The sequence below is a fragment of the Numenius arquata genome, chromosome 1 (assembly GCF_964106895.1).
Source record: "Numenius arquata chromosome 1, bNumArq3.hap1.1, whole genome shotgun sequence".
NCBI classification, from domain to species: domain Eukaryota; kingdom Metazoa; phylum Chordata; class Aves; order Charadriiformes; family Scolopacidae; genus Numenius; species Numenius arquata.
In genome coordinates this window covers 120443703-120460215 of record NC_133576.1, presented here as the reverse complement: position 1 = coordinate 120460215, position 16513 = coordinate 120443703, and the positions used below count along the sequence as shown (strand labels likewise).

Sequence of the window (16513 nt, the reverse complement as noted above, 5' to 3'; positions counted from 1 at the left end):
AAGATTATAAGTCAATGGATAAAATCATTTAAATAGGGATTCATGGATAAGTGGATAAATTTATCTGTGGACAAATGAATTTATCCATAGAATCTGATTAATTATGATTTTATTTCTGTCCAGTGATTGTCTAATGTAAAACACACTAAGAGTCAAAGAATCCATTACTGCAGTGGCTCAAGATTCTATGAGGTCATTATAACATTGTTTCAGCTTTAGAAAATGCATTCCCTATAGATGAGATATGCTTAGTTGAGCCTAATGATTATTTGTGATCTGACTTCTTGGTTTCTCCATTCCACCACCACATAGCTCTTCGTGAGATACTGTCATCAATACCCCATCATTATCAATGGGGTTTTGTCATTTCACTGTGGCTCCCCTCATTGCATCCAAGGACAATAAGCTGAGCTGTGTCATGTATGGAGGTGACAGCTCCTTCCTGAGAGCTGGCAGAAGGGGGAATATGAAAGTGGTTCAATGATCTTTTTTTCCCTTCCGGAGTTGAGAACTCAACCCTGAAGTGGTGTAGCAGTGAAGTGCTCCTGGCCCTTACCAACACAGACATCTGGAAGGGGAATCTAATAAACTTTGTGCCCTCCAGAAAATCTAGCTATAAAGGTAACAGCAGCTTTCTAAAAGATATTATTTTCCTTTACCATACAGAATCCATTACAGATTTGAGAGTTTATTCTTTAAGCTCAGTAACCATACACTATTAACACTTTACACCTTGTTCATATCAGACAAAAATAATTAACTTACTCTTATTTTTATTTTCCAAAAGGAATTATTTTTTTAAAAGAAAGAATCCTGCAGCAATATTACACACGCCATAGAAAAGTCCTGTACTGCTATTAGTAGCCCTCTTGTAACAACTACTAGTGCTTCACACATTAGGACTGTCAGTATTGGCATGTATGTAAATGTTAAAAATGTTGTTGTCCCAAGAAAGAAGGCTACCAGAAAAAGCAGAGCCTACTACATCCTTGTGTAATTATTTCAGAGTAGCTCTACTGTTACTGAAGTATTCTGGATGTGCATTACAATGTGCATTTGTCTATTTTTTAGAGGTCAGAGATGTTACAAACTGCCAGCAAAGCCCAGCACTTTTTGAGACTTTCCCAAGTGATTGAAGACAAAATGATAGGCCTTCCAAAGTGACATTTTTGTTAATGCGTTTAAGCAATAAGCAGAAGAGAGTCAAGAAAAAAGTTACTTTTAAAATCAAATTACAACAAATTGCTCCATTATTTTATAGTCTCTCAATTGCAACATAGTGCCACTGAAGATTTTTTTTAAAAGCTTCAGGATTAGTAGAAAAAAGGAGATGCTTTATGTACAGACTTTCCAGCCAAATAATGTTTCTTTAATGCAGTTCCTGTGTATGTACACATCCCTCTAAACAGGCACCCTCATAGTATGTTTCTCTGAATTCAATTATACCCTATTCATTTTCTTCTGATATTATCAGACAACTTTCCTACATTTTCATAAGATGCTGGTGATCTTTTTTATTACTGGCACAGTAACTTTACTGTGGAGAGGTACTGGCCTTGGCATACTTAATTGAAGGTACAATTCTAATATTAAGCTGTATTTTGTGCCATTATAAGCTTTCCTTTGAATTTGTCTGCAAAGAAATAGCTACACTTGGAAGAAACTGCAAAAAAGTTCTTTTTTTGTTTTAAATAATTATTATTCAAATTAGATTCTTTAAAAACATACTGTTTTCCATATTACCTTTTATTGTGGCATAAATAAAAGACTAACTTGGGATTCAGGGTAAAGGAACTGTAGATATTGACATTAGTCTTACTGAAACAGAATATGTGTCCTAATGCAGGCAACCCCCAGGAGCCATAACCTTTGGAAAATGGTTTCCTTGAACTAAGCTACAAAAAATAGGGATGATGTAATATAACCATTGACAAACTAATGGACTTGACAGGGGAAAATGGATGCTGTTTTTCAGTCAAATTTTTTTCATTATAGTTCATTTAGTTTAACTCAGTGAAGCTCAGACTTAGAGTATCAAAGTGAAAGGAAGAAATATGGAAGACAGCATCATCCAGGTAGGAAGCAATTACTCCACGTTTAAATGAAGACATTCAATATGGTCCATTTTAGAAAGGAAAATCAGTCAGCATTTGAAAGATTTACAGTAGTTATGTCAAATCAGAATTTTGCACCAAGGCTTGACTAAGTAACTGCCCTGTTTCCATTACTGTGCAGAAACTGATCAGGGAAGAAGATTTAATGACTCATTAGTATTTCGTGGTTTTTGACATTCAGTAAGAGCTATCACAGTTTACTGTTGAATACTAATACTTCCATGTCCTTAAGATAGACACTGTTGTTGGATCATACTGTGAAACTTATCTTTCCTGTTTGCAAAAAGGTGTAATTTTAGGAGCCATTCCAAAGAGAATAATTTTACAAAACAAACCAGAAATGAGGCATATACCGAGACTGAGATCTCAGTCCTGGTGGTTTGTCCTTCTTTGCCTTTGGACCTGCTGGCAAACCACCAAAAGCCACAAGGCGGAACACCAAGATCCATAGCTTTGGGTAATCATATTCTTCTTCCTACATCCTGATCACCCTCCCCACTTTCCTGCTGGGAGATAAGTGAGTATGGGTGGGAACTGGCTGCCGGCATTAGTGTGTGCCTGCAGCTCGCTACCCACCTCTACAGCTCCAGTTTATTTTTGCTCAGCTCATGTCAAAATGAATCCAGCTTCCTCATAAAGGGAGAATATGGTTTGAAGTTCCCTATATTAGACCATAAATAAATGCTGACAATCCCTTTTCCCTGTGTAACTAGTGCATGCTCTGGCTGTGGTTTACTCTCTTACAATGTCTAGCTGCGTTGCCAGTGAATTAGACTGCTTTCAGGCTAATCAAAAAGCCAATATAGTCCTATTGCCTTTAAAGGTTAACATGCATTCAAAGAGCAGAGCTGAAAGCAGACACCTACAGAGAACCAAGGCCAATTAAGCCCATAGAATCCTCTAAGTTGCTTTTTGACTTTCAAGACATAGTTTCTTGACAAGTTAAAAGATTCTCCTTTTCCCCATTTTTTCCTCATGTTTTTTTTCCCTTCATTTCTTACCTTTTCTGTTCTTCCTCTGCTCCATGACCTCCAATCACTGCCTAATTTCATTTCTGTTCCCCTTTCACCTTTCAAGTCAGACTTGAACTCAAGGGCAGGCATCCATGGCCAGACTCCTTTCTGCACACCAAAAGCATATGAGGGTTTCTTCCTTACTTTATAATGTGAAAAACCTGGTTTGGTTATGTGCCAACAGCTTCTGATCTTCTGTGCACCATTTTCACAGCCTGTCCCCTATGCAGCCTCAGTAATTCTGCGTCTTTATAGACTGTACTAAGACCCGCCGCCATCGCCCTCCTAACTCTTCTCGTTTCTCACAAGGAAATAAAGTAGGACAGAAAAGTTAGATATATTCATAATCTCAGAAAAAGGTGAGCCTAGTCTTGGAAGTACACATGCACGGACAGTTACACAGTGCTTACTTTCACAGGAATGCAGGCTTGCAGGATCAGATGTTCAGTGCCATAACGGGCAACCTTATGGAGCTCACTGTAATGGCTTTATTTGGCCCTGGAACAGTTTAGTCAAAGCACTTAGTTTTTTAAAAAATGTTTTCTATCTCTGAGAAGTCATGAAGATTGTTTAGTGAGAGGTGGGTCAAACAGCCATGTACTCAAAAAAGAAGAGGGGGAGACATCCTTATGAAGTCATCATAAGGATGATTATGAGTGCGGCCAGCAGATCGAAGGAGGTCATCCTCCCCCTCTACTCTGCCCTGCTGAGGTCCTATCTGGAGTACTCTGTCCAGTTCTGGGCTCCCCAGTTCAAGAAGGACAGGGAACTGCTGCAGAGGGTACAGCAAAGGGCTACTAAGATGATTAGGGGCCTAGAACATCTCTCTTATGAGGAAAGGCTGAGGGACTTGGGTCTTTTTGGTCTGGAGAAGACTGAGGGATCTGATCAATGCCTATGAATACTTAAAGGGTGGGTGTCAAGAGGGTGGGGACGGTCTTTTTTCAGTGATGCCCAGTGACAGAACAAGAGGAAATGGGCACAAACTTGAATGTAAGAAGTTCCTCCTAAACATGAGGCAGAACTTCTTTACTTTGAGGGTGGCAGAGCACTGGAACAGGCTGCCCAGAGAGGTGGTGGAGTCTCCATCTCTGGAGACATTCAAAATCTGCCTGGACACGTTCCTGTGCAACCTGCTCTGTCAGGGGGATTGGACTGGATGATCTCCAGCGCTCCCTTCAAACCTCATATCATTCTGTCATTCTGTAATTCTGTCTGTCATCAGGTTTCATTTTAACATCTTCATGGAAGTTCAAGGAAAACAAGAACAATATTCAGATACACACCAGTGGAGCGTGTACCGTTATTCCAGCTCTTCTGAATTACATTTTCTAAATCTCTTTTTTCTTCACATTCTTTAATCTTTTCTCTGATAGTGTATTTCCCATGCATGCTCCCATATCAATGCTTAAGAACAAGTGTGAAGCACTGTCTTTTGCCCCCTGTATGACTTTGTTCTTAAGTAAAACCTTAATATAGATGTTTATTTGGCCCTTGTGCATGGATCCTTTTATTTAATTATACTAAAGCACTATGGGAGGAAGACTGAGCATATTAGAGAAGTGAAAGTGATGGATTAGTATATTTTATGACTCTCATAAAAATCGATACCAGCAAGCTTTGTGAAAAACTTTTAATGAAAAGGCATTATGAACTAGCCAGCATTTAGGTTCTGCCTGGACCCACCTCATGTTCTTTCATTGTTTAAAAGGGCTTCACACAAAAAAACCCCACCATATAGGTGAACAGCAGACCAATGTCTTATTAATGATCTAAACAAACATACTACTGTGAAATAATATGATATAAAGTAAATCAAATCTCATATATTTGACATTTTATTTTCTCCTGTGTACAAAGGCCCTAGGTGTTTCTCTTTTACGGATATAAGAAGACATTTAACTCAAATACTTAATACACTATACACTGCTAAATTCTTTATCATACCTTTAACACTTTAGTGCCAGGTTTACATTTCGTAAAATCTCCTCTTTATGGTAAAAAAAAAAAAAAAAAAAGGACTTAGCTGTATGTATGTGGGGGCAGACCATTGTTGGGTACGCCACAATTTCAGAGGCAGTGTCCATCTGTCTGTCCAGTCCATGTACAGTAACCCCGCTCTTCCTCAGGTAGGTGGTGGGAGGAATGCATACATTTGGGGAACTTCTATGTAAAGTTGTACCCAGGAATTTTCTCCCCAGTGAATTCAGGAGAGATGCTGACTCATAAGATGGAAAGGACAAGAAATGACCAAAAGGAAGGAATAAATTTCTCCTCAAATTCACAAGAGCAACCTTGTTCCTCTGTCCTGCTCAAGAGTCAAACTCTCCCACATTGTGGTAGGAAACTTGGGCTCCAGAAGACTGTGGTACTCTTTTGCAGTACTATCTTTCTAATGCATTGTGGTACTTGTAAGGTCAGCAAGATATCCTTCCATCTCTTGCCAGAACAGGATGAAAGAAGAGATCAATATTCCTGCAGCATGCACAGGCTGAGAAGGGATATTCAAAGTCAGGGTTCAACTCAGCTGCTTCTTTACCACAGCCAGAGCAGGTTGTCACTCCTCTCACATTCTCCCTAAACACAGCCAACTGAGCAATTTCAGGTGATCTGGTATCTCCATGAGTTAACAACATGCTTGTAGGAAACGGTGGGAATCTCCAAGCCTGTAGGTTATTGGGACAGTTTCAGATCCAGAGCCCAGATGCTGTCCAGATTCCCTCAGAAGACTTTCACTTCATAAATTTTTCTGCACACCTCAGCACCAAATTCCATTGGCAGCCAGCCAAGAGAGTGTAGTCAACTTCTGGATCTTACCAACAAGAAGACAGCGATAAAAATATTATCTTCCTTGTAGTCGGTTGCTTTAGTCGTAATGGACTGCTGGAGGACCAACATCCAGCAGATGACAGAGCTATGAAATATTAGCAGGGACCACTTCCCCACCCTTCCCTGCCCTTCATTAGCTGAGATAGAGCAGTTTCCCTGCTCTTTGCCAGCAAGCCTCCAGGTGGCTGCAGGGACCAGGGTGAAGGAGAGAAGGCCAAATGCCTACTCTACAAGTCGGCCTAGGTATGGTTTCCATTGCTTCACATTCCGTGGATATGTCTGCGTAAGTGTTTTAATTTAAAATTAGGAACGTGGTTTTGAGGGAAATCTCCCAACTGCCTGAGCTCCCCAAACCTTTGTTCTCATTGTGGAATTCTTTGGGGCACATGAACAGGTTTGTATTTATATTAAATTAACCCGAAAGCTATGCTCTTCTGGAGAATGGCTAACATGCTCCAACCTTTCTGTGCATCCAGTCTTTGGGGTCAGGCAACATCTAGTCCAGAGTACTTCTCTGAACACATATAATGGGGGTGTCAGCTCCTTGGTGTCAAATAAATGTTGTTCTGTCCCGATCAACTACTCTTGCACCTCACCACTTGCTAATAGACCCCTGGCAGCTACTGCAGTACCTAGAAGCTACTTGTAAGTACAAAATCCATCTTCCCAAATGAGATACAGGCTGTGACAGATGTCTCATTTAGGACAGCACATTACATAGATTAATTCCTCTAGATGATAAAGATACTCACTCCTTTCTGTTAAATGTAATTTATGTGCCTGTAATTTTAAAAAAAGATAAAGTGACTGGTAACAATGTATTCCCTCATCACTCTACTGCCCAAATTCAAACAAACTCTGAAAAAAGGACCAAAAGCTCTAAGATAATCAACTTCTGTCATAGGAGTGTCCATGCACCCTCCAGCATTTGCAAGCAAATTGAATTCTTGTTTTGCCAAGACTTTTGAGGGATGCACATCAACATTTTGCTCAGCCCAGCCTACTCTCATCCCTGTTTTATTGCCTAGGGAAAAGATCCTGAAAATTTCTTATCAGCCATTATCTGCACCCAGTCATGTATCTTCTTCATGACTGACCAAATAATTCATAATGCAGAGCAACTTACTCCCGTCATCTGTTCGCTGGTATAAAAAGAAAAGACTACCTTTTGCTTTATTAGTATGTATTTAAAACAGCACCAGTGTTAAGAATGGCAGTGCTCTATTCATGTCTTTCTGAGACACCCTGAGTTCATACAAGTATCTCCACCAGTCAGCTCTCCTGCTAGGGCGGTTGTGTGGTCCCCAGGCCCTTAAGCATACAGGAGAAGTTCAGACCTGCCCACCAGCGACAAACTGGACGTGCCTTAGGGCCAGGACCACAGAAGAATTTTAGGTGACTTTAAGGTCTGTGTCTAAGGGGCTGAGGAAGTTACATGTCTTCAGGACCAAGTGGGGACTAAGAAGGGACATTTAAAGTCAAAGTTCAACTCAGTCATATCATTTCTACACCAGGTGCCTGTTTCCCTTTTATTATATCTGGACTTGAAACACTGAATCTCTGAATGCTGAATGAAGAAATACATCATTAGTGCTACTGAATGTTGCCTTTGCTAAAATCTCACACATAATAGTTCCGGAAGGCTTTAAAATCATTGCTTAAGCTTCCCTGCGGTTTCCATTGCCAGAAAGCTCCAATGACTTAATTAGGTAAATCTACCCTTAGTTAATCTAGAAATAGGACCTGTAGAACAGCAGAAATTTAGGATTTTGATTAATATAGCAAATGTAATTCTGCTATGTAATTTAAATTATATATAAGTCATATCATAAATCTGTAAATGCTTCCAAAGTCTGTAGGCTTCTTGCCAGCATTAATTTTGGTAGAAAGTAAGAAATATTTCTCCGTGTTTGATTGCTTTTCAAACTCCGGGTCTGATATGCTCTTCAGAAATGTGTCTCAGTCTGCCTTCTTGTAATATTCAATAGAGCTTAAAAATAAAAATTTATGCCTATGTATAGATTTACTTACATAGATTAAATACTTTACAAAAAAACATGAGCTATTTCAATGTTTATAGCATTTTGTTAAAACAAACTAAGGCAACAGCTGTATTCAACTCCCTTGACTCTGACTCATGAAAATATATTAAACTTTAAATATTAAAAATACAAACTTTGATTAATTTTTCATTATATAATGCATACAAGTATGCCATGGAAAATAGTGCCATGAAGCAGACCTCCCATGTAAATCACTCAGGGAAAAACTGATTTCCAATTTCATAAAAGTTTAAATCTAAGGACCTAAACCAAGAAGTCACAGAAAAGTTGTTAAATCACAAACTGCTTAATAAAGATTACTAATACTGTGTTAGATGGCTGGTGCAGAACAGACTCATATTCATGCCCTTGTACTCAGCATGATCATGACAGAAGTTTGTGCCATCTCTGAGAGTTATGGGATAAGGCATCAAGCTTTTTTATGGATATGGTCCTAATATGGAACCATGATGCAGTTATCCATTGTTAGGAATTCAAATTAGCAACCTGGAGTTTAAACTAATTGAAGGTGACTAACCCAGGAGATGTTGGGGAGAGGCAGATCATAGAAACATAAAGCCATAAAATGGTTTTAGTTGGAAGGGACCTTTGAAGATCAAAGCAGATAGAATATCCTGTTACCTCTGGCCAGCAGTGATAAGCCAATATTGCCTGAGTTATTTTCAGATTTGGGGATAAAAAAATGAAGTTTCAGTGACTGTGCTTGAATATGCTCATATATCATGGATTTAAATTTTAAGATACCAACTGGATTTAGCTTCTTCAGAACTCTAAGATACAACTGAAGTTTCTCACAAACACAAACTGACTTCTTTTAAATTAAGGTTTTAATTAAGTAACTGCAAAGAAAGGAAGAACTGAAGCAATCTGAGTAAATGAAATCCATCAGACAGCTACATCAGGACTGTGTGTGAAGTCGTTTCATTCCTTTGGCATGATTGGCAGTCAGCGTCTAGACTCACTATCTGAGGCATACCTAGTAAGGGTCCTCCTGGGGCATGGTCCTCCTGGGGCACAGTCCTCCACTCATCCAAGTGGGCGGCTGTTGGGGACACATGGAGCCAACGCAGCATCTGCTGGGAGTGCATGCACACACACGTGTGCAGGCACACACAAACAACCCTCTACATTTCCAGAAGATACAGTGGGTGAGCACACGTAGACCTGGGAACAGGGATGAGTGTCTTGAGTTCTGCATTATGATTGAAGCCCACATTATTTTATATGTGTCCAGGGAACGTACAGAATAGAGGAGGTAGCATGGATGTAAAGTAAACTGGGGCCACCAGTTGATTCATTTTCTTTAGCCTTAATATTCACCTGTTCGATGTTGGCTGATAGTGTAAAATTCAGGCTGGTGTCATCAGGAAGGGTGAGCCAATGTTGAGGAACAAAACCCAGTAGGTATCAGCTCTGATCCTGTGGTGTTCCCAGTGCCTCCAGATGAAGCAGCTCTAGGTAACGGTCGAAAGAAGCAATATAATCAATAGCTTATTGCTGAGCTTGGGCTTTTTCTTTCCTTCTCGTGATTTTTAATTGGTGCTCCTATCCCTGCTACTTATCATGGAAATGATACCAAAATTCCAAAGAAACAAAGCCTTATCTCTTTGGAAAATGAAAATCATTAATCCTGCACAGCTGACATGATGAGGTGATTACTTGGCTAATACAGTACCTTCCTGCCATCTTGTGGCCCTGTAGGGTTTGCAACTTTCTTTTATATTGCATAATTTTTATTTCAAACAAAGTTATTAGTTTTTAAGTTTCAGATGCCATCTGGTTAAACAACACACACACAGAGTGTGAAATCTTTATCTGATTGATACCAATGTCAAAATACATGTTGATTTAAAAACTTCCAGACTGTACTAATTCTATTAATTTCAATATCTTATTATGGCAAAAATTAAAATCAATTAAAGAATGTAAAAATAGGTTTCAGTTTTGAAGAGTAAATTACTGCTATACTGAAATAATCTGAAGTTATATCTGAAATAATACCTTGCATTTCTATTATGAATTCGTCTGTATTTTTCCTTTGGGATACTGTGGTGTTTTTAAATAGCTAACTCCTTTTTCAAGTCTGCCTGAAGAAAAAAGAAGCTGCATCTTTTATATGACTTCAGGCAAGATCCTTCAAGTGCACGTTCAAAGTTTACTTATTTTTCAAAAATAAGGGAATATATGAGAATGTGCTACTGTCAGATTTCCTGCTCCTGCTTTCAGGCTGGAATCACCGACTCGATCTTTGAGCATGGATGCACCACGAGGAATTAATATCAAAGCACAAGCTGGGAATATTGAAGCTCTTTCCCAGATGGATATCAAACTACACAGCAGTGATGGTGTGGTAAGTACAAGTCCTTCTGTTTCCATGCTTGATCTTGCTGTCTGAATATAACTAATAACTTCAAGTCTTTTTTCAAATTCTGTTAATTTACTTCCTCAAATTTTAGGAGACAGGATGAAAAAATTAATGATGCCAATAATAAGACTTTTATTTTGGGGTCAAATTAAATAGTACTACCAATTGACATAATTTTATATTAGCTTAGAGAAATGCTGTCTAATAAAACTCTGATAGCGCTCAGCTCCCCACTAGCACAGTGATCCCCACGCACCCCAGTGGGGTCCTTGGCCCAGAGGTAGACATTTCACCCCAGAGGTGCTAAATTAAGGAGTGAAGCTCTGCATACATCGTTAAGAGCTGCCCCATCAGCAACAGCACGTGACATGCAGCAGCCTATTTGTCCCCTCTGCGAGGCTGTAAAGTGCCATGCTTCCACAGAGGAACTGCAGACCACCCTCTGTGTCCATCCCTGACCAGCTAGTGTGGCTGAGAGGCTTCAGCACTCGGGCCAGGACAGACCTGGGTTCAGTGGCAGCAGCAGCGCCCATGCCCTGCTATTCAGGGTACAGACAGGGGCCTCATCTCTAATTATAGAATCACAGAATGGTTTGGGTTGGAAGCAACCTTAAAGATCATCCAGTTCCAACCCCCCTGCCATGGGCAGGGACGCCTCCCACTAGACCAGGTTGCTCAAAGCCCCATCCAGCCTGGCCTTGAACACTTGCAGGGATGGGGCATCCACAACTTCTCTGGGCAACCTGTTCCAGTGCCTCACCACCCTCACAGTAAAGAATTTCTTCCTAATATCTAATCTAAGTCTCCCCTCTTTCAGATATAAACCGTTACCCCTCGTGCTACCACTACGCTCCCTGATAGAGTCCCTTCCCATTTTTCTTGGTAGGCCTCCTTTAGGTACAGGAAGGACACAGTAAGGTCTCCCCAGAGCCTTCTCTTTTCCAGGCTGAACAGCCGCAACTCCCTCAGCCTGTCTTCACAGGGGATGTGCCTCTTCACAGGCGAGGGAGCCCTCTGATCACCTTCATGACCCTCCTCTGGACCCACTCGAACAGGTCCATGTCCTTCTTATGTTGGGGGCCCCAGAGCTGGACACAGTACTCCAGGTGGGATCTCACAAGAGCAGAGTAGAGGGGCAGAAGCACCTCCCGCGACCTGCTGGCCACGCTTCCTGAGGTCTCTGCTAAGGAAGAGGATGGACACCAGCTTATCGCTCTCCCATGTTTCAGTGTCTGCCAAGAGCCTGGACCTCAGAGCAGCTTTGTATATAACAAGTCTGGGTAGAAGGCTATTCTTAAACCACTGCCTAGATAAAGTCAAGTTGGTTTATGGTAAACTATGGCATTATTATTTCTAATGACCCTACTTGTCCTGCTTTCTCCCGTGCAGCTTTTGCTCGATGCTGAAACTGTCCGACTGCCCAAATTGCCTGAGGGTACAAGGGGTGGATCTGGTATTTCTCAGGGCCTTTACGAAATCTGCGTGTGTCCGGATGGAAAGCTCTACATGTCAGTGGCCGGCGTGGGCTCCACTTGCCAAGAGTACAGCCGCGTCTGCCAGTGAGGCACCAGAAAAGGCCACACACCCCCTTGCTAGTCTGAGTTTTGTATTATTGCCGAAGAGCATTACTGAAAACAGAATTTTCAGAATTTTAAAAACAAAGCACTTCAGTTTAGGAAACAAATCTGTATCTACAATTCTGGACTACAGGGTGAAAGCGGAAGAAGAGCACAAAAGACATTTCAACGTCAGAAGAATAACTTGAATCAAATTATTTGTTCTTTCAGTAACACTTTGAAAACAGCCTTACAGAGAGGATAAAAGTAAAATAAAAGGAATATGTTCCCTTGCTGAACTATTATTCAGTCAGATGGTTATGTCATTGTTAATATTTTTGAGCTCCGTGTTTTTTTCTCTCACTACATGTAAACTCTTACTGCATTAGTGGGTGAAATTAGATTGAGGGAACTACTTGAACTATTTGCTAAGACAAAGCATTATTTGGGGAATTCAGAAAGTGCCAGCAAATGGTCTATGCAATTTTGTTCTTGCAATAACACAAGATATGAAAAATGTTGTATTTGTACAAGTTCTGTGTAGAAGGTGTTAATTTGCTAATAGCTTTCTATTTTAATTTGGCAAACTATATGCTGATTTGCCTATTACTGAGATTCATATAAAAATAACTAATACAAAAATCTTCAGGAGTCATTTACACCTCCCTGTGTCTCAAATCTGTTCACTATACAATAGAGAAATATGTTAGTATATTTTATAACAGCAATAGTTTGTTGTACTCCCTGTGCCATCTTACTCATTTAAACTCTTTCATATTTTAGAACATGCTAAGTCAACAAGGCAATTTGCTCTGCCAGCTGGACTAGTAAAATGAAAAAAAAAAAATCCTTACTGTGGCTCCAGATTGTCTGACACAAGGAACTGTTTGGGCGGTGGGGAAAAAAAAAAATCCTTTTTTGCAGCCCACAGGATTCAATTAAGAGGACTATTTCATTTCCATCTGCAGCCATCGACTGATATTTCTGATCCTGTGAGAGTGGGGCTCCATCGCAAACAGAGAATGTAAAACTACTCTTTATTGTTTTTTACATTAGGACTTTGGATACAGAGTAAATGCTCACCAGAGTTGACAAACCATTTATTGACCTTGTAGAGAAACACAACCGCAGACCCATTCCCCTGTACAGTGTTGCACTGAACACAAATAAATCGTTTGCACACCTCTGGGTAGCAGGATTTGTATTTGATAGTCTTGTTGTTTAAACCACATGGGTTTTTAACTCCTTTGATGCTGTTTTGTATATACTTGATGATATTATTACCCAGGTAGGAGCTGCTATCACATAGTGCCTTGGTGTCTATTTACAGAAAGGTTTTTACCCATAATCGTTATTAAACCACAGAATGTCCATCCTTTAGAGAAAAGAATCATCATCCTTAAGGCAGCAGAATCAGAATAAAAGAATGACAAAGACTTGGCCGTTTTTTTCTAAACTTGCTACTTCAGCTCTGGTGGACAAAAAGAAATCCAACACTCAGTTATGATCCTAGATGCTCACAAAAGGCTGAGTTGAGAAAGAGCCCCCAGTTAACAGTATCTGCTGCTATTGTAGCAGAGCCCTGCTTAGTCCCTGCCTCAAGGGCTGCCTTTGTAATTTATCCAAGTCTAACGTACGATACTGAAGTTGCCCTTCATTAGCAGGGTGGAGACCTCAGCAATTAATGCAAACTAGAAAACATGCTTAAGCTGACCTTTTGGGTGTCCCTTCAGGCAAAGGAGGCAAGTGAATCAAGGTCTCCCATGTTATTTGGAGAGTGCTCTGATGACTGACATATTCCCTAAGGGAGAAGTAGGGAGCCACACAGCTTCCATTTCTGAAATTCCCTTTTCCCTTTTCCATCTACCTTCAGGGGTGAGTACAGGGCTGTTGGCCCTAGAGAGAGGAATATATCTCCCTACTCTACAACTATATCTCTCAACTGTATCTCTCGCTACAACCAAGCCCTCAGCCAAGACAGGCTTAAACAGAAACCTGCCGTCAGCATTCCTTTAAAGTCAGTTTAGGGTGGTTCCATCCCCATGTACAAGTTTTTACAATCCAAATTATGAGCAGTCTTGGCTTATTCATTGGACAGAAAGTCTGTGTATTAAAATAAAGGACAGCAAATTCCATTGCATGTGCCAGACACCTAAAAAAAACACTGCTACAAGTAACCTGGAAGGCTGTCACGTCTACAGTCTTTTATAGTACAACAGCAAAACTGAGACTTCAGTCCTTGGAGAATTCAGCCACTGTCTAGTTTCAAAGGCATTTGAACCGTCCTCATGCCTATGTTTCTGACATCATGGAACATACGCCCACTTCCATGTGGTACCAAACTACTCATTCACCGAATCTAATCCCTAGATGTTAGCCAGATACTGTGAAAAAGTACATTAGTTACAATCTGCATATTCTGCCAGCAGTGGAAACATAGCATTCTAAGACACACATTTTAAGCTTTTATTTTGGAGGCACATTTTCAAAGGTGATTTGCCAGTTAATACAAAGCAAGGGATTGAATCCAGGCTTTCCGTCTATCACAAGAGTAACTGGGAATTTGGAAGCTGCTTCTGTTGCAACTTCTTGCATTGAAGTTGCTCTGTTTTAGCTAACATTTTTGCAAAGCTGTGGTAAAACATCTAGGAAATCCAGGGCATGGTTCCCTGGCTAGTAACGCTACTGAGCATCATGGCACCTCGGTTAGATATTGCACTAACAGCTGCCGTTCTTGTGGAGATAAACCTTTTGGACTTGCCTCATTTCACAGCTGGATTCTGAGTAGTACTGAAAACTAGATGGGTCTGCTGTGTCCTCAGCTCTGCCATCATCCAGCTCACCAACTCGCCCCTCTTCATCGCTTAAATGTCATTCTACATGACCCTACAAAATTGACATTGAAAATCTAGTTGCATTATGTAAGTTGTGCAGGTTTTCTAGAGCATGGATGGCAATGGCTCCTCACTGAAGACCATTCTGGGGACTTTTTCTTTTAGTGATGGTTAGTGGAGAAACAAATTTTATGCTAAAACTACCACAGTGTAATCAGCTGATGCTACAATCTGAATTGTTGTTAATCTCAATATAGCTTATACGTCACTACATTATCATTTCTGATATTTCCATGTGGGTCTTTCCCACAAATAAAGGGTCTTTCCCTCTCTAGTACTTAAAAATTATTGTTTCTACTTGATCAAATTTCAGTAACTGTTTACAGATTAACAGAAAATTATGGCACAGGAAAGTGAGAGTATGCACATCTAGTTTATTTTCAAAAGTGTTATCCAAATGGAGAAAGAAACCACCACTACCCAGCAAACTGTATTGTTTGCATATTTTTTCCCCACAAAAAGAAGTATTTACAGCAGTTCTTGTAACTGGTTGGGATTGTTACACAGTGGAAAAGTAAAAATATCAAAATGGTAGTAAAACTTTATTGGTGATTGCCCAAACACAACCCTCTCTGTTGCCATTTCACAGTCCTTTAGTATTGACGTTTGTCTGTCTTTATATAGCTTTATGCAGAAGGAAATTGCGAGAATTAACTGAAAACTGAGTTCTTGAATAAACTTTATACATTTTGAAAAGTCTGCTTCTCCTTTTGTGTTCAAATGAAACACATCTTAAATGAATGTTTTCCTTTTTAAAACAAAATTGTCTTCCCAAGACTCTTTAAGAATGTGAAATGTACATTATTTAAAAATATGAATGAAAATCTTGGCCCTAACTAAAAATTTACCTTCCAGAATTTAGAAAATACTTTACAATTAGGTTTCATTGGACATTTATAATTCATCTTTATCTCTATTAGGTGAAAGTAAATAAAAAAATATACCAGTGCTACTGAATTAATCATCCAGAAAGCAAACCCAAGAAAAGATAAAGAGTTTTGATGAAAAGCTCATTGGACAAACACCTTCATGTGACAGAAATGTGTGTCGTCTTCAAATGAAAACATCTACTTTGGCTGCCAAGTTTAATTATTTTTGAACGACTGCTTCTGCCCATGTTCCACAATACCAATCCAGCCATCCTCAAAGTGGTCAGATCCAGCAACAGGAAATCTCAAAGCTGGTACTACCCTCCTTTACTTTAATTGGAGCAATTACAATAGATTTTATGAAAGCCTCATTTAAAGCAACCCAAGTATCAAATGAACTCAATCCTCTTAGTAATAATTCTTAAACCTATGGTGATTTTCAAATCACCACAGTAACTTTATTTTGATGATTTGAGTACAAGTGTTGCAAAAGTGCATTTCTTTATACTGCATACCACTTCTTTTTCTTTTGGTAATTGGCTACACAAAAATCTATTTCCTTAAAAAAAAAAAAAAGCACCTTTTTCTTGCAAGTGCCCATTTTAGAACATTTTTAGAACAGGTGCTGGTGGCATTGTTTTAGAGGAAAACTTTTAAAGCTTCCACAAGAAGATAAATAGTAACAAACCTGAAAGGCTTCTTTCAACCACAGTTGCTTAGATTTAAGTCGCTAAATGTACAGTTAAATCAGTTTCCTGTACCCCCGATCTTGGCTAAGCCTCACGCCTGGGAGGCAGGACTACAGAAGCT

General features: G+C 39.8%; 1 protein-coding gene across 5 annotated transcripts in view; it reads left to right on the top strand.

Annotated features, from left to right (window-relative positions):
• Positions 1-15526, top strand: part of SGCG (sarcoglycan gamma) — a 143418-nt gene extending 127892 nt beyond the window's left edge. For 3 of the 5 annotated variants that reach the window (XM_074160326.1, XM_074160335.1, XM_074160303.1), the window contains 2 exons: positions 10246-10369; positions 11774-15525. In XM_074160326.1, the coding sequence (XP_074016427.1) occupies positions 10246-10369; positions 11774-11947 (298 nt within the window). In that variant the 3' untranslated portion in view covers positions 11948-15525. Of the gene's footprint in view, positions 1-10245; positions 10370-11773 lie in introns of all 5 variants that reach the window. The other 2 variants (XM_074160318.1, XM_074160310.1) reach the window with 1 other exon arrangement.
• Positions 15527-16513: the final 987 nt, after the last annotated feature.